General features: G+C 37.7%; 1 protein-coding gene across 1 annotated transcript in view; it reads right to left on the bottom strand.

Moving 5' to 3' along the window:
* Positions 1-21,745, bottom strand: part of tmf1 (TATA element modulatory factor 1) — a 44,086-nt gene extending 22,341 nt beyond the window's left edge. Inside the window, exons 1-9 of the mRNA XM_048606773.1 lie at positions 20,423-21,745; positions 16,691-16,794; positions 15,006-15,132; positions 14,678-14,783; positions 11,983-12,125; positions 11,405-11,571; positions 10,499-10,655; positions 6,761-6,853; positions 4,203-4,359 (exon numbers count right to left, since the gene is read on the bottom strand). Of these exons, the coding sequence (XP_048462730.1) occupies positions 4,203-4,359; positions 6,761-6,853; positions 10,499-10,655; positions 11,405-11,571; positions 11,983-12,125; positions 14,678-14,783; positions 15,006-15,132; positions 16,691-16,794; positions 20,423-20,929 (1,561 nt within the window). The 5' untranslated portion in view covers positions 20,930-21,745. The remainder of the gene's footprint in view (positions 1-4,202; positions 4,360-6,760; positions 6,854-10,498; positions 10,656-11,404; positions 11,572-11,982; positions 12,126-14,677; positions 14,784-15,005; positions 15,133-16,690; positions 16,795-20,422) is intronic.
* Positions 21,746-27,089: the final 5,344 nt, after the last annotated feature.

Genomic DNA, 27,089 nt, shown 5'->3' with positions numbered 1-27,089 from the left:
AGCCTGCTCCTATGATGCTGCTTGGCCTGCTGTGTTCATCCAGCTCTGCACCTTGTTATCTCACTAGTTAGTTAGTGTTTAACTAACATTACTGGAACAATAAACACTACTATTAAATCAATATAGCTGCACAACAACACTTTTTCTGCCTTTCAACTAGATTTGAGTCAGTGAATCTGTTTCGCGGTGCTAACCATGTCTGCTTGCCAATTTCCTTCACAGTTTTAATAATACAAAATAACTACCAGTGAAGTTGCAGCAGCTGTATTCAACAGACTGTACTATGCTCAACAATACTTTCAACATTTACTTCAAATTTTACTTCCAAGATATGGTGATCATTATACAATGTTAAAAATGTGTTTCTTGAATAAAATGGGAAACATCACAAATGGAGCCAGTAGAATTTTTTGTGAAAAAATGCAACAATGGCCAGATTACATAGAAATTGGGTGGGAGAATCACCACACTCTCCCCCTTCCCCAAACCAGACCTCAGGGTCTAGCTTGCTGCTGCCTTGGATATCTGAGCAGCAATATAGAGGTCTAGCAGAAAGGTGATGTGTTACCCTGTCATATTCAAGCGCAGCATTTGAAAAGCATTCATTCCTTCCATAATGCCATGTGACTTTGAGGATTTTTAATGGCATGCACTTGTTAAACAGCAGAGAAGCGAGCAGCACGTATACAGATAACTCTCTTTCACTCCATCTCTCAGTGCCACCCCAAAAATTTGGGAGTAAGTGATAACAAAGCTGGAAAGCTGCAGCTAAGTATCTGGCTCTGAATTCTTATCAATGCATGACTAAAACAGCAAATATACAGTAAACATTTCACTTCAGGCCAGACTGCTTATGAGGAACCTCATAGGGTACATGCAGGAGATATTTTTCCAAGATGTTTTTATTGGTGATATGAAAAAGAGTGAAAAAAAAGCGAGATCACAGAATATCCGTGAAGTCATTGGTTGGTGAGAAACTCCTATTTGGCACTGTCTTTAAATTGCTGTAAATTAGGAAAGCTTATTATTGTCAAAGAAGTAGCTATACTTAGATTTAATTGAGAAATGATAGGAGTAAGAGAAAGCCAGAGCCATTACAATAAAGTAATGTAAGCAATCCAAGGTAGAGCAAAGTTAACACAATGGAAATAATTTTAAAATATGACAAATCATCATAGTCAAGTGAAATATGTGGTTTGTAATATATGGGAAGTTACAAACCTTACTGATGCAAGAAGGGAAGGACTGGGTATTAAATACTCCTGCGTACAAGATGTTCAGAAAAGGTAGGAAATGAGGGGAGGTGGCATTGGTTGAGGACAACCTGGACATGTTGGAGGAAGAGGACATCCCAATGGCTTCAAGTACAGAATCACTTTGGCTCAAAGTAACAAAAAAAGAGTTCAATCACATTGCTTGATGTAGTTTGTTGAACGTCAAGCAGTCGGAAGGACGTAAAGAAACAAATCTTCAGGGAAATTACACAGAAATGCCAACATTATTGAGTGTTTATAATTAGGGACTTTTAAATACCTGAATGTAGGCAGGGACAGCGATAGCATTAAGGATGGAGTTGCATTTAGGAAACTTTCCTGCAGCAGTTTGTATCCAGTCCAACTAGAAAGGATGCATTGAGAGACTGACTCTTGGAAGTGAGCTGGGCCAAACAGACCGAGTGTCAAGACATTAAGAGTTAGTGATCATTACATCAAAGTTTGGAATGATGGTAAAAAAGGATAATAGGCAATTCAGAGTCAAAATAATTAACTGGGGGAGAACCAAATTCAATGGGGCAAGAATGAAACTGCGCCAGAGAGACTATAACAAAAGGTTAAGGAAAGAAACTGCAAATAAATATCGGGCTACCTTCAAAAAGCAGATGACTCATGTGCAGTCAAGGTATAGTCCCTTAAAAGGGAAAGGCAGGTCAAACAAATACAGACCGCCCTGGATGAAAAAGGAAATAGTAATTAAAATAAAGAAGGAAATGTGTGCTCATGATAAGTGTCGGGTAAAAGAATATAATTGACAACTAAAAGGAATACAGTAGGCTGAGAGAGGAGGTGAAAAAACATATTAGAGCAGCAAAGAGGGATAATGGGAAAAGACTGGCAGCAGCATAAGGGGAATCCTAAAGTTTTCTACAGGCACATCAATAGTAAAACTGTATTAAAACAATTGTTAGGGCCAATTAGGGACCTAACAGGGGATTACACACAGAGGCATGCTGAGGTGCTAAATGAGTACTTTGCATCTATCTTTACCATGGACGCTACATTGGCCATGGTGACAGAGAAAGAAAGCACTCGATTAAAAGTGACAAACAGGAATTATTGGACAGGCTGTCAACAGTTGACAGGCCAGTGGGACCAGATGAGAAACTGAAGGAAGCGAGTGTGAAAATTGCAGGGGGGCTGGCCATAATCGTTCAGTGTTCCCTAGATTCAGTGAGATGCCAGAGGACTGGACAATCGGAGACATTATGCCCTTGTTTTAAAACAAAGATTTGTAAGCATAGCTCAGCAATTGCAAACTAGTCAGTTTAATTTCAGGTTGGGAAAGCTTTTAGAAGCAATTATTTTGGGAAGAGTCAGCAGTCACATAGAAAAAGGTGAGTTGTTTATAAAAAACCAACGTAAATTTCTAAAGATAAAGTCACTTTTGACTGATTTGCTGGAATTTTTTCAAGAAGTAACGAAAGGGGCAATGAGAGTAATGCTGTTGATTTTGTGTCCATGAACTTTCAAAAGACATTCAATACAATGCTGAATAACTGATTTGTGAGAAAATATATAGTCCATGGAAATAAAAGGCTCAGTAGCAATGAAGGTACAAAGTTAGCTGATTAATAGAAAACAGACAGTTGAGGTCAATGGGTATATTTTGGGCTGGAGAAAGGTTTTGCAGTAGAATTCCCAAGGAGTTGGTTCTGTGACCCTTGCTTTTCCTAAAAAATGTTAATGATACAGATCTAGGTGTTCTGGGCACAATTTCAAAGTTTATGGATAATGCAAAACTTTAAAACAGTGTAAGCAGTGAAAAGGACAGTGTAGAACTACAAAAGGACATTGCTAAGTTGGTGGAATGGGCAGATAAAGTTCAGTGCAGACAGGTGTGAGGTAATGCATTTTTGTACAAAGAACACAATACAATAGGGTCAATACATAACAAAATACAGTTAATAAACTATTCAATATTCTGGACTTTAATAATAAGGCAAAGAGTACAACAGCAACAACTTATACAAGACATTTCTTAGATTTAAGTTAGAATATTATCTCCAGTTCTGGTCACCACACTTAGCAAGAAGTGAAAGCAGCGGACAGTATAGAGGAGATTTGCAAAAAATAGTTCCAGGGATGAAAACTTCTTTTACAAGGATGGATTGAAAAAGTTGGGACCAATCTCCTTGGACAGAAAGCAGCTAAGAAGAGACGTAATAGACGTTTTTGAAATTTAAGATGAGGGGTAAGATTTAAAAGGGACCTAAGATGCAACTTTTTTACACAGTGGTGGTGCGTAAACAGAGTGAGCTGCCAGAGGAAGTGGTAGAGGTAGGTACAATTACAACATTTAAAAGACATTTGCACAGATACGTGGATAGGAAAGGTTTGGAGAGATATGGGCCAAAAGCAGACAAATGGGACTAATTCAGTTTAGGAAACATGGTCAGCATGGACAAGTTGGGTCAAAATGCCCGTTTCTGTGCTATATGGCTCTATAACTCGTGGAAGGCCTGGATAGAGTAGAGAGGCAGAAACCATTCATGCTCATAAAAAGACCATGAATGAGGCAGCACAGGTTTAAAGTAATTTGTAAACATAGCAAATGTGAGATGAGAAATAGCTTTTTCATACATTGTGTGGTTTGAGTCTGGAATGCAGAGCCCGAAAGGGTGGGTGGAGGCAAATTCAAATGAGACATGCAAGAGAGCACTGGATGATTATTTGAATAGAACCAATGTGCAAGGGTATGGGAAAAGACAGAAGAATAGCATCAAGTCATGATGCTCATTAGGAAAGCTGGTGTACATACAATCAGCTGAATGAACTTCTTCTGAACTGTGACGTACTGGCATTCTACGAGATCCTACTAACCAATATATGATCTTATTTTGGAAAATTCTCAAGTGTTTTGCTAGTTAATTACATTTTATGAGAAAATTGCTGTCATCAGAAATTTCATAAAGATTTACTCCTCACCTAGACGATTAGACAAGTTCTTTTCCAATTTTTCCCAGGATGCTGACTGTGCCACAAGTGTGGCCTGTAGGTTTTCAATCTGTCGCAGCAATGGTCGACTTGCAGATGTAACACTTTGGCTCAACTCCTGGTTCCGATTATCTGCGTCTTGAAGTCTCTATTAGAAATCCGTACTGGTTAAAATTTTAGATTAAACAGCACTTTAATTCTCCTTAAACTAACAAAGTGATATGCATTTAAAGGTAATCAAACTCTAGGATGAAAAAAATAAAAACTGCAACAATAATTTGTACTACATCAGCCTCCTGTTCTTTAGGCTAATTAGACATACTGATAGACAGACAGTATGAGGTTGTAGACCTGCTGGCCAAGCCGGTGTGTTTGGTTGCAGATGTTTGGTCACCCTGCTGGGTAACATTGTCAGTGCGCCTCCAGTGAAGTGTTGGTGTTCTGTCCCACTTCTTATTTATTGGCCTTGGTTTACTGGGGTGGTTGGTATTACTTCCGGTTCTGTCTTTCAGTGGTCTGTACATTGGGTCCAGTTCAGTGTGTTTGTTGATGGAGTTCCGGTTGGAATGCCAGGCCTCCAGGAATTCCCTGGCGTGTCTCTGTTTGGCTTGTGCTATTACGGATGCGCTGTCCCAGCTGAATTGGAGTCCTTCTTTGTCTGTGTGTATTGAGACCAGTGAGAATTGGTCGTGTCTCTTGGTGGCTAGTTGGTGTTCGTGATCCTTATTGTCAGTTTTCTTCCAATTTGGCCTATGTTTCTCACAGTTCTTGCATGGTATTTTGTATATTACGTTAGTTTTATTGGCTGTGGGTATGGGCTCCTTTACATTCATCAGTAGCTGTTGCAGGGTGGTTGTTGGTTTGTGGGCTACCCTGATACCTAGGATCCTAGTAGTCTTTTGGTCGTCTCTGATGTATGGTAGGGTGACTAGTGTGTCTGGCCGTGTTGTGCCTTCTTGTTGTAATCTGTCGCAGAGGTAATGGCAGATTGTGCTTTTTGGGTGTCCATTCCTTTTAAAAAGTCCGTACAAGTGCTCCTGTTGTGCTTTGCACAATTCTGGGTTGCTGCAGTGTGTTGTGGCTTGTTTGCATAATGTCCTGATGCAGCTCTGTTTATGGGTGTTGGGGTGGTTGCTGGTGTAATTAACTATCTGGTCCATATGTGTGGTCTTTCTGTATATGCTAGTCTGGAGTTCCTTTTGTTCTTATGTTTTACCATTATGCCTAGGAAGGGGAGTTGGTTATTGTTCTCTTCTTCTTTGTGAATTTTATTCCGGTGAGGATGTTGTTTGTGTCGGTGGGTTTCTTCTGGTCTTGTGTATTTGATAATCACGAAGGTGTCATCTACGTAGCGGACTCAGAGTTTGGATGGTATAGTGTGAAGCACTGTCCATTCTAATCTTCGCATTACCACTTCTGCTATCAGTCCTGATATTGGGGATCCCATTAGTGTTCCATTGATTTGTTTGAATTTACTGACGTTGAAGGAGAAGTGGGTTTGAGAGGCACAGATCCAGCAGTTTCAGGGTGCTGTCCTTGTTGAAACTGTTGGTGTCTTGGGGTGCCTGTCTTCCTGATTCGTCCAGCAGTGTGGCAATTGTCTCTTTGGCTATGTCGATGTTTATGAATGTAAATTGTGCTGCTACGTCAAAGGATAGCATTATCTCAATCTCTTCTATTCTGGTGTCCTTGATGATGTTTAGGAATTCTTGGGAAAAGTGGATGGAGTGGGTAGTGTTGTCAACTAAGTATTTCAGTTTCTGTTGTACCTCCCAACATTACTTTAGATTTAGCAACGGGGCAGTAAAACAAAACAATCAATATCATTGTGCTATCCAGCAAGTGTAAGTGTAAATATGCATCAAGACCCATGATCAAATAAAACAAAAAAAACTGAAAGAATTCACTCAGTCTCATAGCTTCTAACAGGGCTGTACATGAAGCGTCTTACTTCACTTATTCTTTTAATTGATTAGCAAACAATCTTGACCAGGTTCAACTGACAATTGATTTGCTAAAGATAAGTAATAAATTATGTAAAACGCCTTTTATAACTATTCTCTGCCAATGATCAGCCACTTCTCATTTCATCAAGATGCTGTCATTTTATGAGACGTAGTTCAGTAGGCATCACTTGTTCTCGGTGCTTCACCTAAATTGATATATTATTCATGTTTGAGCGAAGACCATGTTTATCAGTTGTTTGACATCAATATCATATTCATCTTGTACCAGCCTCATCCAGTACTCATATATGTGCACTTTCATAATAGAGATATGATTAACTTTTCCCTTCTCTAATCCACAGAAGCGGAGGCAAATCACAGGATGCCTCCCATCGCTGAATTAACAGCATACATCAGACTGAATTGGAAACATTTTAGTCTGAACAGCTCTGATACTCACTAATAATTTTGCTGAGACATTAATTCAGCCCATAAAAATACCCATTTTAAGAAAATACTTGCCAAATTCACATTTACTATTCTTTCTGTCATCCTGATTTCCATCTTTCAAATATCCAACCTCCAAAATATGAAAATGTATACCTGCTGTAATTCACCAATTTCTTGACGCAAGTAGTCCTCTTTCCTGGCTTGCTGCTGTTCAGCCCGTTGAAGACCTATTCTTAGGTCTGCCACCTATACCACAACCAAATAGAAATACGTAAATTTTTGCTCATAAAACACATACATCACTTCATAAAACTAAATTCAGTTTTAGTAATATATTAATTTGGCTACAAACCAAAATTTATAGAATTCATATTTCTAAATTGCCTTATTTGTTCATGACAATTTACAAGTGTAAACATTTGGACCTACTGACTGATATATTAATTCCTTTTTAAAACACCTTTCAACATTGGTAATATGTAAGCACATAGTACCCCTTTTAGGATATTTGACAATCTGCCTTTGCTTGGTGCCATTTTAAGTCTGCTATTAATAGGTGCACTGAACAAAACCAAAGACAACTTTCAACTTGCAGCTTAGTCACTATTTTGAAAACCAAGAATCACTGACATTACCTACAAGCTAAATACAGAAACAAATGTTAAAATACTTCTGAGTGAATGTTGCACTTACATCAATTGCCAAATTTCATTATCATTCTGCCACACCAATTTCTGTTATTTTTGACATTTACAATATTTGAAAGCAGAGCATAGTGAAGCTGTGCCTGTTTTGATAGTTGATCTATGCTGCATTACTTAAACGTTAGATTTAGCAAAAGGGGCAATATAACAAAAAACAGCAACATCCTTGTGCTCTCCAGCAAGTCAGGAACCATGATCAAATAAAAACAAAATATGCCGGAAAAATCTACCCAGCCCGATTGCTGAGCAGATTGAAACAGAGTAAACATTTCAATTTCAAAAGAACTGGGAAAAGTTTGAGATGGTAGAGATTTTAAGCAATTGAAAGAAGGGAATATGGGTTTAAAAAAAAGGGATGATTTACGACAGGGTAAAGATAAGAGATTAAACAATTAAAGGCTTCATGATGAAGGGCTAAAGGAAGATGTAATGGAACATGTGAAGAAACAAAAGAATCATGAACAATTGCCCGTCAAAACAAAACCAAAATGGAAAAATACAGAAACAAGAGAGAGGAAAACTAACCTACAAAAGAAATAGAAAAAATTAGGGCAGAAATTACAATCCAAAATTGATGAACTCAAAAGTGAGTTCAGAATCTGTCACAACTGCCAAGTCCAAAAATGAAGTGCTATTCCTTGAACTTGTATTGTGTTTCACTGGAGTACTACAGGAGACTACTGACAGAGAGGTCGTAGTGTAAGCAAGATGAAGGATTACAATAACTGTTGATAGTAAACTTAATTTCCCTCTTGCAGATTGAATGGAGGTGCTCCACAAAGTTGGAACCCTGTCTGCATTTGGTTTTCTCAATACAGAGAAGACCAAGTTGTGAGCAGCAAATATAGTACACTGAACTGAATGCAGCGCAATTAGTCGTTGATTCACCTGGAAGGTGTATTTGGAGGCCTCTGACTGTGAAAAGGGAGAAGGTTCACAATTTTAGACAATATCCTTTGCTATTTCTCCCTTCTTCATTCCCCTTATTTTTCCTTTCCCATTTGTTCTGCTTTCAAGCTGCAATTGTTTACAATTCTGTCAGTCTTGTCACAACAGCACTTCATCTAATGTTGCATTATCATCTCTCCTGATATTTAACTTCTCTAGCCTTCCACCCTACAAGAGACATGCCTTTCTGTTCTTTTATCTACCTTCATCTGTTATTTGTTTGAAACTTGTTACATCTCTAACTTTCTCCAGTTCTGATAAAGTCAAATGAAAATTTTCTAACTTTTTCCAGTTCTAATAAAGATTACTGACCTGAAATATTAATGCTGCTTCTCTCTCTACTGTAGATGCTAGACCTGCTGAGCATTTTTCATCCAAGGTCAAGTAGCCTACAATCAATTACTTTATCACTCCTCAGGTACTGAAGCAGTCCATGTTCAAATGCAGCAAGACGTGGACAATAGCCAGGCTTAGGCTGACAAGTAGCAAGTAACACTTGCACCACACAAATGCCAGGCAATGACTATTTCCAATAAGAGACAATCTAACCACCACCCCTTGACATTCAATGGCATTACCATCATTAAATCCTCCACTATCAAAATCTATTCACCAGAAACTAGCCATATATACACATGCGGCTACAAAAGCAGGCCACAAGCCAGGAATACTGGAGCGAGTAACTCACTTCCTGACTCCCCAAAGCCCGACCACCATCTACAAGTCTCAAATATTCTATCTTGAGATAGAATACTCCCTACCTGCCTGCATGAGTGCAGCTCCAAGAACACTCAAGAAGCTTGACACCATCCGGGACAAACCATCCTGCTTAACTGGCACAACGCCCATAAACATTCAGTCCCTCCACCACAGGGACAGCAGTTTGTACCACCAACAAGATGCACTGCAGAACTTCATCAAAAATCCCTAGACAGCATGTTTCAAACCCATAATCACAACCATCCGGACATATAGATACATGGGAACACCAGCAGCGGCAAGATCACCTCCAAGCCACTCACCATCCTGACATAGAAATATACTGCCATTCCTTCAGTGTTGTTAGGTCAAAATCCTGGAACACCCTCTATAATAGCACTGTGGGTCTACTTATAGCACATGGACTGTTGCAGTTCAAGAAGGCAACCCACCACCTCCTTCTCAACGGCAACTAAGGAAGGACAATAAATGTTGGCCCAGGCAGTGAGGGCATATTCCATGACTGAATTTAAAAAAGGTACTCATTTCTTAGGTTTATCTGTAAGATTACACAGTAACATAACAGAAAATCTATGAGAGGTGTCAGAGAAGTTTGCAGATAAATATTCTCCACAATATACGGCAGATTTTTTTAAATGATGCAGCATTATATTATAGGATCAGAGGCAACAGCACAAGAGGTGGCTATTTTGAATTCCTTGTCCTTGCTGGCAACTCATCTCATATCACTCTGCTGCTGTTTCCTGTAATCCTACAAACTTTTACTCTTCACATAATTATTGACTTTTTGGGGGGAGGCGGTGGCATTGTGGTAATGTCACCGGACTGGTAAGCTAGAATTCCAGAGTAATGTCTGCGAATGTGTTCAAATCCCATCACATCAAATGATGAAATTTTAATACAATGAAAAGTTAGAATAAAAAGCTGGCCGAATGGCAACCATGTTGATTACTGGAAATTGTAATTTGGTTCACTAATGTCCTTTAGGGAAAGAAATCTGCCATCTTTGTCTGGTCTGGTCTGCATGTGACTCCAGATCCACAGCAATGTGGTTGGCCCTTAACTGCCTAAGCATTTGATGCATAATAATGTTTTTCTTCATGTTAGGTTTTTGCAATTCATCTTAAGTTAGTGTCCCCTGGTTCTCAAATGGATTCAAACTTTCTTGTTTAGGTATTCTATGGCTCTATTTATTAAACCCAGTATCCTGTGTGCCTTCTTAATCACTTTCTCAACCTACCCTGTCACTTTTAACAATTTATACACATCTGCTAAAAGGTCCCTCTGCTACTTGCATTCCATTTTAGAATTCTATGCTTTGTTTTATACTGTCTCTCTTAGTAGATTCTGCATGAAATGGCATTTCCTAAATATTCTCCACTTGGCCAGCCAATATCTTCTTCAAGCATACCTAAATCCTTCTCACAGTTCACAATACTTTCAAATTAAATGAATTTGAATTTAAAGCTACATTTGTAGCATGTCAATTTTTAAAAAAATTTAAAATAATTATACTGACTTGAACTGCAAGAGCCTCCTGTTGCTGCCTGGCCTCTTCCTGGGCTTGTTCCAGTGCCACTGACAATGCCTCCTTTGTTTTAATCTCATGACTCAAAGCTGCCTCTTGGGCTTCGCTATCCTTAGCGGCATTAGCCTTATGAAGTTCAGCAAGTTCCCTGAAGATAAGAATATTAAGTTAGACAATGTGATGAAACAAATTACAAAATTATCTATAGAAAACCATTTAGCTGGAAGAAATACACTGGGGATCAAAAGCAAATTCTAACACACAGAGCTCTTTTATGAACAAAAGCACGCAGTTATAGAAGTGCGGATGCTTTGTTCTTCGCAAAATAATATTTCAGTAATTCTGCAATTCATTAGGGAACTACATGCATGCAAATAGAAGTTGGGGACAGGAACATTGTAACATGGTCCTCATTTTGTAACCAAAGTCCCCTACTTGGAATGTTGAAATCCGAATAACCTGATAAGCATGCTTTGAGCAACCCAGTACATATCTCTTGCCGTTTTACATGAGCCAATAGCCTCAATCACAATCATTGTAAGCTTTCAATCTCAACTATAAAGCAGTTCCTGGAACACAGAGGAGAAAAATATGAACAAGAAAGGATCTTGTGTATTTCCAAGCAACTGGTTCTAGAGAACACAAAGAAGTTTAAGGAAAAGTTATTTCTTTGTGTCTTTCAGGTGCAGAGTGCTGAAGATTGGAAGAGCTAAAGAAAAGGGACAAGGGAAGTTGTTTACAAATTTAAGGGAACAATTAACTATTCACCATAATGGATACAATTATTCTCTAATCATTTGATAAAGAAATATAGCACACAAGATTTAACTTTCTCTTCATGACTTGTTGACCCTGTCCACCCAAGAAAACCAATCCGCATGTACCCTATCCTCTTACTTGTAAGAACTGTCAAGTGCAGACTGAAGGCTGCGATTGTTTTCCTGTAGCTCCTCTAAAGAAATTTGCAGTTTGCTAATTTCTTTTTCCTGTTTCTCTACCACACCATTGAGCTTCTTAATGTTCTCCCGATGCTGTTTCTCCACTTCCTCTTTTCCATCAAGCACCTGCATTAATCCCAACAAAGTATCGTGATTTATTTAGGTTTTGGTTTCATTGTCCGAAAACACAAAAATCATTATCAAAATGCAACCTGTGCAAATGCTACTTTTTAAAATGTCAGACAATTGTGAATTACTTCTAGAATATCCTCCATTTGTCTTTTATCTATTGAACTAAGCATAAACAAAAACTAAATATTAAGTTAGAAACAAACTTTGAGTAGGATAAAGAGGTTTGTTGACATTGAGATACAGTACGTAAACTTGATTATCAAACATCCTTCCTATCGAACAACTTGTAGTATTTCAGAAGAGCTTATATTGATCATTAACTAAGAGTATTTAAGTATACTACTAAAAGAGTACTTAAACATAGTGAGTCAGTTCCTGCTCAAGGCATCAATTTCATTCGCTGACCTGCTGCAGATGTTTAATTTCTTCCTCTTGTTCTTTGGTTTTCTTGCTCTGCTTTGCGATCATTGTCTCATTTTCTTTTTCTTTCACCCTTAGTTTCTTTATTATGTTCGAATTGTTCAGGAGTTGTTTAGAAAGTTTCTCTCCTGAAATCATTAACATTGTGTTTAAAAATAAAGCTTGCATTGCTTTGTCTCATAATTTCTACCTTTCAAACGAGTTCCCAGAAAACATCAACCTTAACATCGTTGCAATTTGCTTTTGCTTAACAATTGGGATTGAAATATTCATCACCACGTTACGGAGTAGTTTGGCACGATACTGAAAAACACTTTTTAGTTCATCCTGTTCTTCAGCACCTTCTTCACAAACTTTTATTAGAGGTAGAATTTCCAGGTTCACTGTTCTGAAGAAGTATTGATTTGTACTGAATATTCCCATCAACTTGTACAGCTCTAGACTGAGTAATCTGAGGAGTGGGTAAAAATGCAAAGCAAGTACTCGTACCATCAATTTTGATGAGACAGAGTCTTTGCACATTGATCAATTGATCTTTCTTTTTGGCACATTTAAGAAACAAGTTTAAAAGAATGTCAATGTCTTGCCTAACCTGAAATCAAATAATAGCATTTTTGGTCACTGTAAAAATGGACACAGCTAATTATGTAAAACATTTGCACCAAAATAACTGACCAAATTTTCTAATCAACAGGGAATGAATGGCACATGCTCTTTTTTACACTTGCACTTGCTCGCAGATGTTCTATGGAATTTTGTCCAAGAAAAACCATGATGCCAATACGTTTTTGGTGGGATGAGAAACTAAGGTGATTACATCAAACAATGGTATACCTCTTTAAACAATCAAATTGCAAAATCAAAACTATGTAGTACGGATTCTAAACCAGAAAGTTAAGTTAGACTATTTCATTTAAACCCACATCAGGTACAGAGAGCAATAAATGAGAGGAAAAGATAGATTGGATTTAGAGAGAGAGGGTGAGAGATAAAAGTTAGAAAGTAAAAAAACAGTTTTGACAATAGCTAAAATAAGGAGATTGGGATTCTGCCCTTGTAAAACATTTTTGTGCCGTACATGCCATTCGGCAGTAATTAAGACTCATAAGTCACCACTAAACATTTATTTACACTAGAATGGACAAACCTTAACATTTTCTGCAAAACTTTTAGTGGTTATTAGGTGTCAATTCTGGCTCAATTCTCCTATTGAGTCACAAGGTTCTCGGTTCACGTTCTGTTTCAGAATTTGAGAACAGAAGTCAGGGCTGACTCTCCCGCTAATGCAGTGCTGCACTGTCGGAGACAGTTTTTAAGAAATAAAATGTTAAAATCAAACCCCTTCAAGGTGGGCGCAAAAGATTCTATGGCACTACTTTGAGCAAGACAAAGAACATTGTCCCCAGCGCCTTGATAAATAATTATCCCTTAATCAAGATCACAAAAACAGATTCTGTGGCCGCACTGATGTTTAGGGAGTCTACCATGTGCAAACTGACTTACTGCATTTCCTACATAAGTTACCATACTTTATGTAGTACTTATTTGGCTGGTGGTGGTGGTGGAAAGCTTTATGTAAATGCATGTTTATTTTTCTCGGTCATGTGAGCATAGCAACTCCCCAACATTCCATGTTTCTTAGTCCAATGCTTTCCTATTTTCTCACAATTTCTGAAGGATGTACTTCAGCATCACATTCCAGGCATGCATATTTCACTGTGTTTGTGAAGTTAGTGAATGTTGAGGCAATTCACTATTTAATAATAATGATGTTAACATCACCATGATCTCTACAGTAAAATTTTGTTACAGGTACAAGTGCATCCTGTTAAAAAAAAAGTATTTTCCCAAAAGGAAAGAGTTTATATAAGACCATAAGTCAATATGAAATAAGAATTTGGGCTGTACAGTGGCTAGCACTGCTGTCTCACAGGGCCAGAGACCGAGGTCGCTTCCAGCCTTGGGCGACTGTCTGTGCAGAGTTTGCACGTTTTCACCGTGTCTGTTGTGGGTTTCCTCCAGGTACTACGATTTCCTCCCACAATCCAAAGATGTGCCGGTTAGGATGGATTGGTCATGCTGTATTGACCATTGTGTCTTGTGGATTAGAAATGGGAAATGCACAGTTACAGGGATGCAGTGGGACTGGGTGCGATGCTCTTCGGAGAGCCATGTGGACTCGAAGGGCCGAATGGCCTGCTTCCACACAGTAGGGATCCTGTGATTCTGAGGAAGAGGTGTAGGCCATTCAGTCCCTCGAGCTTGCTGTGCTTTCTGGGCAATTGCAGTGTAAGATTTTATTTGTCAAGGTTTTAAATAAAATTTATATCACAAGGACTAAATTGTGATATACTACATACATTTGAAAAAATTTGAATGGTGGATTCTATTATATTATTCTTGATGTACAACCAGGTTGAATATTTTAAAATAGCTCTCAAAACAAAGTTCATGGTTTTGTTGACTACTGCATCATTACATTATCTAAGCAGAGAGAACATGCCAATACATACAGCATTAAAAGCAAATCCGATACTGCTACATTACAGTATACCTCATTAATACAGGTCTAAAAACATGGTCTAGTCAATTTTTCTCCAGACAGTATTCAGTGGGGAATGCCGTTAAGCTTTAATACAAAATGATTTCAATACTTTGGCATTTACATCTCATTTCCTACCTTCCTCCATCAGTCCTCTAATTTGCTCATCTTTCTCTCGGACTAGATCTGCTGTTTCATTACAGGTAAATCTAGTGGATAGTTCTGCCTTCATAGTCTTTAATTCCTAAACCCAGAAATGACACAGAACAGAAGGTATAATTTTTGCAAAAAAAAGTAGAAATATTGACAATTTTCAAAGATGCAGGAAAAAGAAAGTTTAGTCATTGTAATTACAATCAGCACTGCTCACAATTTAAGTATTATTTTTCATACAGTTCTACAGAAACTTACTTTTAAAGATTTAAACTAAGAGGAGAATTAAAATAATGGTGGTAACTCTCATTACCTTTTTAATGTTATCTCTTTCCTTGCAAGCAAGCTGGACTTTCTTTTCAGATTCTGCAATGCGTTGAGTAAACTCATCTTTTATTGCAGCGATGCTGTTGCTTTCTTCCTTTAGTCTAACCATCTCACTTTATTAACAAAAACATTTATATTTAAATAGGAGGCTAAGACCTTGAGTTTACTGATAACCATTACTGCTCTGTTCAAAATTACAGATCGGTATTAATTGCTGAACAACAGAAATACTAAACAATGGAAATGCTAAATCAATATTTTTGTGTTTAGTTTGGAATATAAACTCTGATGATAAACAGCAACAAGGAACTGTTATGAATTAATAACAAATGTAAGCACAAAGGATTGTGCTTACCAGAAATCAAAATCCTACTTTCCAGAAAAACTGAAAGGCAGTGTAAACAGAAATGCACCAAAACTGTAAGCTGGGGAGACTGCAGACAACTTAGATCCTTTTCACAATGATACCGAACTCAATATGACTATATCTGATGTTTTTTATACACATTTACAGGGCACTTAAACAAATCAAGTTATTCTTGGACTACGTTGGTCAGTATCTAGAACTATGATTCACCAGTATTTAAAAAAAACTGATGGAGCAGATTCTAAAATTGGCAAAGGATTTGTACAATACAACACAGTCTTTTCTTCCCTACTCCCCTCTAATATCTTTCATGAAATAAGACCATAAGACAGAGAAGCAAGGAAGCATAGAAGCCTTTTCACCCATTAAGTCTGCTCCGCCATTCAATGAGATTACAGCTGACATGATACAGTCCTCAACTCTACTTTCCTACCGTATCCCTATAACCTCTGATCCCTGACTGTTTAAAAATGTGTACCTCATCCCTGAATATACGTAATGACGCAACTCCTACAGCCCTCTGTGGCAAGAATTTCACAGATACACTGCCCTCACAGAAAAGATTCCGCTGTCAATTAATTTATTTTCTTCTGAATACTACGTATGTTCATTTATGTAAAGAGACATTAACTTTGCCCTTTTAACATTTTTTCCCCTCTTTGACCCTGTTTGCCACTGATTTTTCATACTTGCACACTCTGTCCCTTCCTGTCGCACTCTGGGCATTATTATCAAAATAATTGTAAGCTATAGATCCCTCTTGAACCCACCGCACTCTAATATTTAAAAGCCCTATCTACAATCCGAATTATATATTAACATACTGCTGTGAAATACAAGAAACGTTCGCTGGTAGAATTACAAACTTTGTATTTCCGAAAATAGGTTATGATTTAAAGGTTTCTAACACAATATTTCACAATATTTCTAACAGCAACACCATAGTAATTCATATTATTTATCTTTAAGAGCTTATAATAATACTATGAACAAAAACTCAAAAAACCCCACAAAGATAATATTCAGTCATTTTGATATGAAGAACATACTTCAGAATTATTCTAAAACTAATGTTACCATATTGCAGACAAATTCTATCAGAGCAAACAAAAGGAAATGGCCTGATCTTGGCTTATAGAGAGATTTTAGAATTTTACATCAGAGTATATTAAACTGATGAATAGTTTTGCCACTTTTTGTGTTTTCTACAGCATATGATTTTATCTTTGAAAGAATTTGTTCTGCAATCCTTAATAAGTTATTGTCTTACAGAGCTAAAACAAGATGATGGGTGTAAAACTTACTCTTGTAGGTTATCAATTGCCTCCTCCAATTTTGCTTTATCTTTGCTAACAGACAACAACTGTGCTTCTCTCTTTTCCAACTTGTCTGTCAACTCATCAATTATCTGAAAACCATTAAAAGATAAATATGAATAATACTCAAGCTTTGATAACAACTTTGGCAATATTACCACTATTCAAAAAGGGTGTAAGGGATCAAGCAAATAACAATGTCTGTCAGTCTGAACTCAGTAGACAGTAAGTTAAAGGAATCAATTATAGTTATTTGGAGAATTAATAAGAGATGGCCAGCATAGTTTTGTAGCTAATTTGTTTGAGGGAGTAACAAAGATGTTGAAGGTAGTTTTGTACTTCGTGCCTACATGGATTTTATTAAGAAATTTGACAAAGGCTCAAAAGACAATCTGTTAACAAAAATGAAAGCCCATAGAATAAAAGAAGACATGATGACTTGGACTCAAAATTTGTTCAGTGACAGGAAACAAATGGCGATGATTGATGAATGCTTTTGTGAATGGGAAGTTGGTGTTGCCTAGGGCTGTTTTAAGTCACTTGCTGTTTGTGATATAAATGAATGATTTAAACCGAAAGGTGAAAGGCATGATTGGAAATTTACAGACCACATAAACATTGGCTGGGTGGTTGACAGTGAAGAGGATGATGGCTGTCAACTGCAGGAACATATCAATGGTTTGGTTATGTGAGTGGTCATTTGACAAATAGAATTCAATCCAAAGAAGTATAAAATTATGCATCTGTGGAGGGCAAACAAAGCATACCAGGGGGTGCAGTGAAATTAAGAGGGGTAGAGGAAGTGAGGAACCTTGGAGTGTATGCCCACAAGTCCCTGAAGGAAGCAGGAAAGGTAAATAAGCAAGTAAAGGAGCCATCTAGAATGCTTTCTTTCTTTAGGGAAATATTGCATACACAGCAGGGATGTAATGCTGGGATTCCGCGTTCAGTTCTAGACATCACATGATAGGAAGGATATAACTGCTTTAGAGATAAGCTAGGGTTGTTCTGCTTAGGACCTAGGAGACGGAGAGATGACTTAATCAAGGTAAACTAAATAATGATGTGTTTGGATAGAGTGGACAAATAAGGCCTGTTTCCCTTAGCAGAGAGATCAATTACCAGGTGGCACAGAATTTTTTTTAACATGATTGGTGGAAGAACTAGACTGGATATGAAGAAAACCTATCACACAGAGGGTGACAGCTCTCTAGAATTCAAACCTGCTACTCATGTGAAAAAGAACCCGAACCTGTACCTGAAGTGTTGAATCCTGCAAGGCAATGGACAGATGCTTGTAGGTGCTGTAAGAATGGATGGCTAGTTTATTCAGCTGGTACAGACACAACGGAATGAATAGCTTCCTTCTGTGGTTCTATAAAGCTAGGAGAATATCTGGTCAAGAAAGAATGGAAAACAAACTACTGCCAGAAGCTGGTAATGAGCCAACCTAAACAGGAAGGTTCCTGATTCAAACAGTAATCCGTGTTGACTGAACTGATATCAGTCAAGGAAGCCACCAGAACACTTAAACTAATGCTTCTTAATGGATGATAAGCTTGAATTTCTCCATCCATTTAGTAACCAATGGTCCTTGTTGCAACTGCAAATGTTATGTGAACAGGATGACCCTTGAGGTTGGTTGGTTGGTTCGCCGAGCTGGTTTGTTGTTCCGCAGACGTTTCGTTACCATGCTTGGTAACATCCTCAGTGCAGCCTCTGATGAAGCGTCGGTGTGTTTTCCCGCCTGGTTTTTAAACTCTGGGGTCCGTTGCGATGGATTGCCTCACTTCCGGGTTTCCTCTGTAATGGAATGTATATGGGGTCAAGTTCAATGTGTTTATTAATAGCATGCTTCGTGGAGTGCCATGCTTCCAAGAATTCTCGTGCTCATGGACATGGACAAGGAGAACCACGACTTCGACTGGGACAACATCAAGATCGTGGGACAGGCTAGGCAGAGACAAGCACGAGAATTCCTGGAAGCATGGCACTCCACGAAGCATGCTATTAATAAACACATTAAACTTGACCCCATATACATTCCAATACAGAGGAAACCCGGAAGTGAGGCAATCCATCGCAACGGACCCCAGAGTTTAAAAACCAGGCGGGAAAACACACCGACGCTTCATCAGAGGCTGCACTGAAGATGTTAACAAGCACGGTAACAAAACGTCTGTGGAACAACAAACCAGCTCGGCGAGCCAACCAACCTCAACACCCGCAACCCAAGCTACAGATCTACTCCAAAACCTTAGGATGACCCTTGGCAGAAATGTTCTTTTTGGTCAAAAACACAGCTGACCCTGGCAGACGAAAAGCTACTGGGGCAAGTTTATAGAGGGCAGTCTGTGGAACCACACCCCCATAAGGAGCCAAAACCTGCAGGAAACGAGGAGCGTAAACTCGTTGAAAAATATAAAAATGTATAGTCATAGGGTCATACAGCACAGAAACAGACCCTTCAGACCGACCTGTCTGCGCCAACCAGATATCCCAATTTGACCTAGTCCCATTTTGTAGCATTTGGCCTATATCCCTTTAAACCCTTCCTCCTATTCAAGCACCCATCCAGATGCCTTTTAAATGTTGCAATTGTACCACCACCACCTCTGGCAGCTCATTCCATATATGCACCAGCCTCTGTGAAGAAGTTACCTCATGTCCTTTTTAAATCTTTCGCCTCTCACTTTAAATCTATGCCTCCAGCTTTGGACTTCCCCACCTTAGGAAGAAGATCTTGGCTATTTACCCTATCTATGCCTCTCATGATTTTATAAACCTCTATAAGATCATCCCTCAGCCTCTGACACTCCAGGGTACAAAGCCTTAGCCTATTATCATGAGAAAACAGGTAAATAAAAATATTGGAAATGTTAGTATACTGTCAAATCATCCTTTAAAAACAGCAGTTTTAAATATGTTTGATTCTTACACAATGTGATCTATTGTAAGAAAAAATCCATGTTCTGTAATTTCATAAGATACAACATTTATTTCTTATAAACCAGTTCACAAATGACAGGTGCTGTTCCTTGAAACTGTTGGTTACGTGGCCGTCAGTTTCTGCTCCAGAATTTTTGTTTTGATTTATACTGTCCAGAAATCCTTTCAGCCTAAAAACCAAAAACAAAACTGTGGATTCTGGAAATCTGAAACAAAACAGAAATTGCTGGAAAATCTCAGCAGGTCAGGCAGCATCTATGGAAAGAAATCAGAGTTAATGTTTCTGGTCCAGTGACCCTTCTTCAGAATTTCTGTTTTTGTTTCAGATCCTTTTAGCCCAATTCTACGGGAAGGTGAGCTCTGATAAGCATTATACCTCCTAGTATTTAGGAATGAAAATATAACATTATTTACTCTTATACTGATATCACCTTTTCCTTCTTCTAGAACTTTAAAGTATAATGCAAGAGCAATTCCTATATCTGTATTCTATACACAAGAAAATCACAGAGACAAGGTCAGCACTTTCATTTCAGCAATGATAGAGAAATTAAGAATTTCCAATGATAAAAGGGAAATAAGGGAGAGAAAAAATAGAGGAGAGAGAAGAAAAACATTTTGGCTTTATATTGCAACCTCATTGAAAAAGAAACAGTTTGGATCCCAAGGAGAAATGACATAATGTACTTATTATGAAATCAAACCTGCAAAAATAAATTAGTGATTTAATATCAAAGTATATATAAATATATAGTAAGTAAATAAGTTTACCTCTTGTAATTTAAAATTGTCAAATTTACCGTTGGGTTGACATTCAGCGCTAATTTTTCCCTCCGACAATCTGTTAGTTACTATACTTTCTGTATTGTGGTTCTCAATTACTGTCAGACCAATTACAGGCAAGATCTCCGGTTGTTCGCTATTCACTGGTGTTGCACTTCGACCACTCTCTTCCATTTCATTCTCATCAAGTGTATTTTCCTTTTGACTCTCACTTGTGTTCTCTCCAACATTCTTCACCAGGTGCTCCGCTGGTAAAGTATTACAGACAGACGGAGGTAGAGACACAGCTGTCACATTACACCCCCGACCTGACATTTCATCGTCCGAATTAATTTCACTCACACTTTGGCTGTCTAATGACTGAACACTAAAAGTGTCAATTCTCTCAAAGGCATCAGAAGAGCCACAACTTTCTGTAAGTTTCTGGTACTCATCCAAACGTTGATAGTCAGTACAGGCTGATGTTGACAGCAGCTGAAAGGAAGTCTGCATCATCTTTGAATCCACAGTCTCCTGTCTTGAACTAGCTGAGCTCTCACTAATGACGCTTTCATGGTCCAATACCTCAATGTCACTGGTTGTTGATGTTCCTGATGAAAATGTACTAATGGGTGGGGAAGGAGTGTTGCTTTGTCTGTCCTCTGATTTTTGTTCTTTTGCCTCCAAAACCAAATCCTTTCCTGGGTGTGTGTGGGATTTTGATGGGCTGTCAGGAGGGCTCACCAACTGTTCAGTTTTTATTGAATTTTTATGCACTTTTTCTGTACTGGAAGCAATCAATGCACCTGGATTTGTTTCTTTAGAAGTCACACAGCCAATCACATTTTCTGTCCCGATTAATTTTACATCATCCTTATTCTGCAACTCCTCACTTCCAAAAGTTTCTGAATGTTCAGCACCTGCAAGTTGCAGCTGGCTATCATTAAGCTGATCCGATGTCTTAAATTCTGTTTTATCTGTTTGGGGTTGTATTGCACAGTTCTCTTCAGAGCTTTCTTTTTCTGGCACACTTAATTCAACGGATTCTGTAAGATGAATAATTAATGTGTCTTTTACTTCTTTGGGGATCTGCGATTTGGTTGGAGGTTTAGATACAACTGGAGTTTGTTCAATAGTTTGGATATCTGTAGAGTTCAAAAAGGCATTGAAGAAGTTCTCCGATTCATCTACTACAGTCCGTGTAACTGGTGTTGTAATAGCTTTGGGTGAAGCTGTAGAATGAGATTTGGGACTGTCCTCTGTAGGCGATCCCCATTGCGTGGAAACCCATCCTTCGCTGATAGAAGAGCTTTTTCCTGGCAGTGCTGCTGTAATATTTTAAAAAATAAAGTGAACACCATTCAGCTTTACATATACTGAACATTAAACTAAAATGATTTGAATAGTTTCACTACCAGAGAATTTTAAAGAATTACTGATTTTAGATTTAAGCAACTTTATCAATGACATGTTCATTCCCTCTTTAACAGCTTATATTTATATAGCATTCTTCATTCAAAACAGTATCTCAGAATATTTCATAAAAGGAGAGTTAAACATGACCATATTGGGTGCAGGCATGTTAAATATAAGGATTCTTAAAAATGTGTTTGAAAGCAGAACAGCAAAAGCAAGATGAAGAATGTTTGTGACAGCATGCCAGCAGGGACACAAGAACTTAAAATACCAGGCTCCAAAGTTTGTGAACAATGAAGGAAAGAACTTCTTTGGCTGCTATCAATCCTCAAGATGATGTATACATGGTAAACTGTTATGATTTCATTAGAAAAGAGTTAGGGATCTAAAAGTATATGCTTTGAAGCTGGAAGAATGTAGTCTTAGACATGCTCGAGACTTGGGGTAAAATTATAAGCAAAGGATTAATTAAAACACAAACTATAATGGGTCTACTAACACAATGTACGTAGTCTATACATATTTCATTATTTGTGGTTATTCTAAACGTACGCTAAACTCAATTTAGACAAAAGATTTCTCAAGTCTTTTTTTAAATACTTAGACAAAGTTGAAAGAATGCTTTACAATGGTTTTGAGATCATTACCATTAACAAATCCTCAGACTCTGTTGGGAACACAAAGTGTATGTGAACACTAAGTATAGTCCTTCACTTTGCAAAAATAATCATGGCATGAACACTGAGGCACTTACTGTTCGTCAGCACCACAGCCAGAGGAAGCCTTCAACAAATCTATAATTCCAAAACAACACACACAAAAAGTGGCAAGGAAAATAAAGTGTTTTCTTAAAAATTCTCATCATAGAGACCACTGACAAACAGAATACCTTTTCATTCAGTAACTCTCCACCCACTGAACCCTGTTTCCATTCTTTTCTTAAAAAAGCACCCAGTGACTGAATCCATCGGTCCAGACTTACGCCGTTTTAAAGTCTAACCTGTGTTTATACTGCAAGGACCATATACATAAAACTTTGCTGCAAAACCTTACCATATAATTCTGTTATTATGTAACAATTTTTTGCCTTGCTAGCCTATTGTTAATTTCATGTTGGGACAATTTCAACAGACACTAGCTCCATCAGTGCCAAAAAAATTGGGTATTACTCATGTGTGTGTTGAATGTGAGGAGGTAATTTTGGCCTAACCTGGCAATTCCACCAAGGGTTACTGGAAAATGATTTGGAGGAATGCCAACCACTCTTTCGGGCTCAAAATACGCAGGAACGGCAGGCACATTCACCCTAAAAAGTCAACAGGGATAATTCAATCGCTCACTGGTGAGCTTACCATCAGCAAACAAACAAGCCTGTGATAGCAGGAGTAGAGAGCAGTTGAGAAGGCAAATATTAGCAGTAAGGGAGCCACGAGTGGGCCAGAGATGGGGATTGTGCCTTTTACTCAGAGACAGGGTTTTTGTCAAGGGTTGCTGGGAGCTAAGGATTTTGCTGGGGGCCTGTGCCTTCTGCAAGGCACATGGGCGCTGCACCCTGCCTTTTGTTGCAGTGGCCATTTGCAGGGTTTAGGTGGTGATGCATATACAAGAGGTATGAGAAAAGAATAAAGCTGTGGGAGGGGGCATATGGGAAGGAGACTACAAGGAAAGTTGGGTTGAAGAAAAATCATTTCCAAGCATGCAACACTTTCAATTACATTCTTGGAAATATAGTGATATTGAGTTTTAGGCCTTGTAATCTATGTGTATGTTACATCTTTTAAAATCATCTTTTCTTGTGTATGTATATATGTGTTTGTTTATGTGAGTGAGAGGGAGAGAAGTGTTTGCTAAATATGTTTTTGAGCATTGCGAGAATTAAGTGATTTTTTTTAAAAGCCTACCAAAGAAGCCATTTTTTCTCCACTCTCAAAAGCCCCCAGCACTCAAGGGATAAAGCAGTACAACATTCCTTCTCTAAAATTTATCTTGCTGCATTCAGTTGAGATGTGAGAAAAGAGAGAAATTAACCTACATCTCTGCTCTCTTGGTAACATGAGACTGCAGATAGCATATATGATGGATTATTCCCAACTTAACTGATCTGGCTTGTATATAATTATAAATTATCCTCAACCTAGAACAACTTTCAGGAAAATATTTAAATTTTATTCAAACCACCATCAAGCAAAATTCAAGAAATAAAATGCCAAACTACAAATTCCTGTTGTCTGCTTTCCAGTTTGGAAACTTGACTTAGTTCACAACAGAGGCTATGTGGATCAGAATAAGCAGTTTACTTACAGCATTTAAAGTTTTTTTTTCCACTAGGGAACAAATATCTTGGCAGTCTTTAATGTCTGACAAAAACCAGCATTCAGCAATTTGCAAGAATTTATTCACAGCACCTACTGGACATCATTCGCTTTTCATGAGTGTTACTGGTATCTTGTTTATATTTCTATTTACATGATGTTTTAGTGAGTTTTCCATATTGGTCGCTTGCATTTCAATGACTAGTGGATCTAATGACATTAGCCATTGAAAGTTGTAAGACTATCTTTTTATAATTGGGCTTTTTATAAGTGTGGACAGAAATGAGAATGAACTATTTTGAAATCCACGGATTTACAAATGTGGCTGCACGTTCTGAAAGTAAGAAATTTGATCCTTTTTGTGAACGCTTATTTGTGTAGCAGGTTCCAGAAATGTGCAGATGAGGGGTTGTTTACAAGTGAAGTTGATCACTTTGAGAACTAAGGACCAATTATCAATGGCAATGGCCCTCTGCCTGCCAATAACATGATGATTGGTTGTCAGTTAGATGAACAGCTTGGGCTGTGAGCAAGACAGACAAAAGCCAGTCAGACCAGAGGAGAAACATGCAGCACCTAGAAAGAGTTCTCTGCAGTAAGCCACCTTAAACCCGAAGAGAATCCATTTACCGTTGCTTCAGCAGATGCTCTAAGTTGTGACTTGAATTGTTTAAGTCCGAGACCATTTATAAGCAAGCAGCTATCTGTGCCTTTTGAAAACCAGTGGAAGCATACAGAAAAAGATCAAGGAAAAAGCTTTGGATCAGCAAGAACGCAGCCTAACTGATGTTGTGAACAAACGACTTTGAGATGTTTACCAGTTTCCATCAGCTGTGTGTTTTTTTCCACTGTTTCTGTTTGTAAGACAGAGTTTATAAGGTGTTTAGAGTTTTAATTCATAGAGTTTATTTAATTAAGTTGAATTGTTTACCTGTAGCTGGAATCTGATTACCAATAATAAATGATGATTTTTGTTAAATACAGGAATCTGTCAGAAAGTTAGGTGGTTTGGGGCATATTTCTTTTAACTTTTGTGATGATTCCAAGAATAGCAGAACTGGATTTCCAGCATATTATCCTAGTAGGTCATGAGAATGGCAAGACAATGAGCATTTCTTTCAGAACATCAGTGCACTCAGGATCCCATCTAGTGGAACAGGAACACAGCTGCAGCTGTGAGTGCATGTCATGGAATAAGGATGTTTAAGTAATACCATATAGTTCACCCATAAAGCATTTTGTTCAGCTTTTAGAAATAGGTTGTGCTTTCCTTCATGACTCTGAAAGATCTGTCAAACAGGACAACAGCTATCTGTTTGAACTTTGAAGTTACTGAGAGTTGAAGGACTAAAAATAGTAACTACAGCACAGATGAGGCAGATTCTTCAGCTTCAGCAGTACATTTATTGCAAATACACTGAGCCGAGAATTCTTATGTCCCCATCACCCAATCAGTTAAATTTACACTATTCTACTCTTCCATGATTTTGCCATCTTTCGTGCTACTAATTGTGATCTAAAGCAACTTCTTATAAATTTTCTCTCAAAATAGATTGAAAAAACTGAAATAGTTGAAGTATTAGGCAATCCCTAAACCATACATCAAACCTCTGGTATTTTTGTATAGCTTGACTTTACTTGTTAATTCCTGTTTTAATTTACCTATTCATCCATTTTTATTTAGCTTACATATTAATTGAGGATGGATACCTCCATCATATACACAGCAATAGTTCTGCTAGTTGTGCATTTTCGCAACTGAAATTTAATGCATGATGAATACAAAAGCAAAATACTGTGGCTGCCAGAAATTAAAAATAAAAACAGAAAATAAGAGAATACTTATCAGATCAGGCAACATCTATAGAGAGAAATGGAGTTAGATGAAAGGTCAGTGAACCAAAACATTAATTCTGTTTATGAAGAATACCTGCTGAGCTTTTCCAGCAGTTTTTGTAGTATGAATTACATAATTCCATTTAGGTCATTGCTCCATCTTATCTAACTTTATTTTTGAAATGCATTACCCTGCTTGCTGCTGTTTTCCAGATAATCATAAACTTAATCATACTGTTGTGACTAGTCCCTAGTGATTTAATTGTTATTTTGTAGATGGAACCTGACATCTAGTAAAATTCAGGCTTAAATGTGAATTATCGACAGTAGAATTCTTGACACACAAAAGTCAAAATATAAAAATCTTGCACCATCTAATTCTGGTTCTACTGCCTCAATTCAGCTAATGAATTCCCAGTTTGTAACGAGCTCAATGAAATCAACCATTACTACAATATCCTCTTCATGTTAGTTAATTTGCATTGTATTGTTTACATTCCACACTTTTATAATGCATTTTTATCCTAGGTATTACCTCACCATCATAAATTTCTAGTTAATTTTTAACTGTAGCTTCTCTCATTTTTTTCTAGAATGATAGATATTAAATTAATTCCCATCTTCCCAGTTAAGCTTATATTATCTGTGGTGACGTTTACTTCCTAATTGAACATGTTGTCACAAATACATCTGGTATTTTAAATTAGATTAGCATAACCATCAAATAGTCGAGAACTAATAAAGCTGGTACAGCTACGTGTACACATGAACCCTAAATGTAGCTAACAACATCCCAGTTTGAAATTTTGTTCCAGTGAATTCTGCCAAGTTTTGCCACCTTTGCTTTGGCTAGACTGCCAGTAACTTTCATATTTAGTTTAATTCTAATTGTGTTTAATAACATTTTTTTAAAGTCTTTTAGAAATCCATAAAATATTCCTTATAGCAATGTCATCGTGTGCATTCCCAATGTGTGCTGGTTAAAAAGGAAATGTTGGACCTTAAAATTTTGTTCTTCCAAACAAGAAAGATCTTTCCAAGTTTTTAACGTGGTGAAACTGCACTTCATAGAAATTGAAAACAACAGATGAAGCCCTCCTTTTAAAATATTA

This window comes from Rhincodon typus, chromosome 16, assembly GCF_021869965.1.
Source record: "Rhincodon typus isolate 14 chromosome 16, sRhiTyp1.1, whole genome shotgun sequence".
NCBI classification, from domain to species: Eukaryota; Metazoa; Chordata; class Chondrichthyes; order Orectolobiformes; family Rhincodontidae; genus Rhincodon; species Rhincodon typus.
Note: the sequence above shows the minus strand (reverse complement) of the source record. Positions and strands in the feature narration are given on the sequence as shown.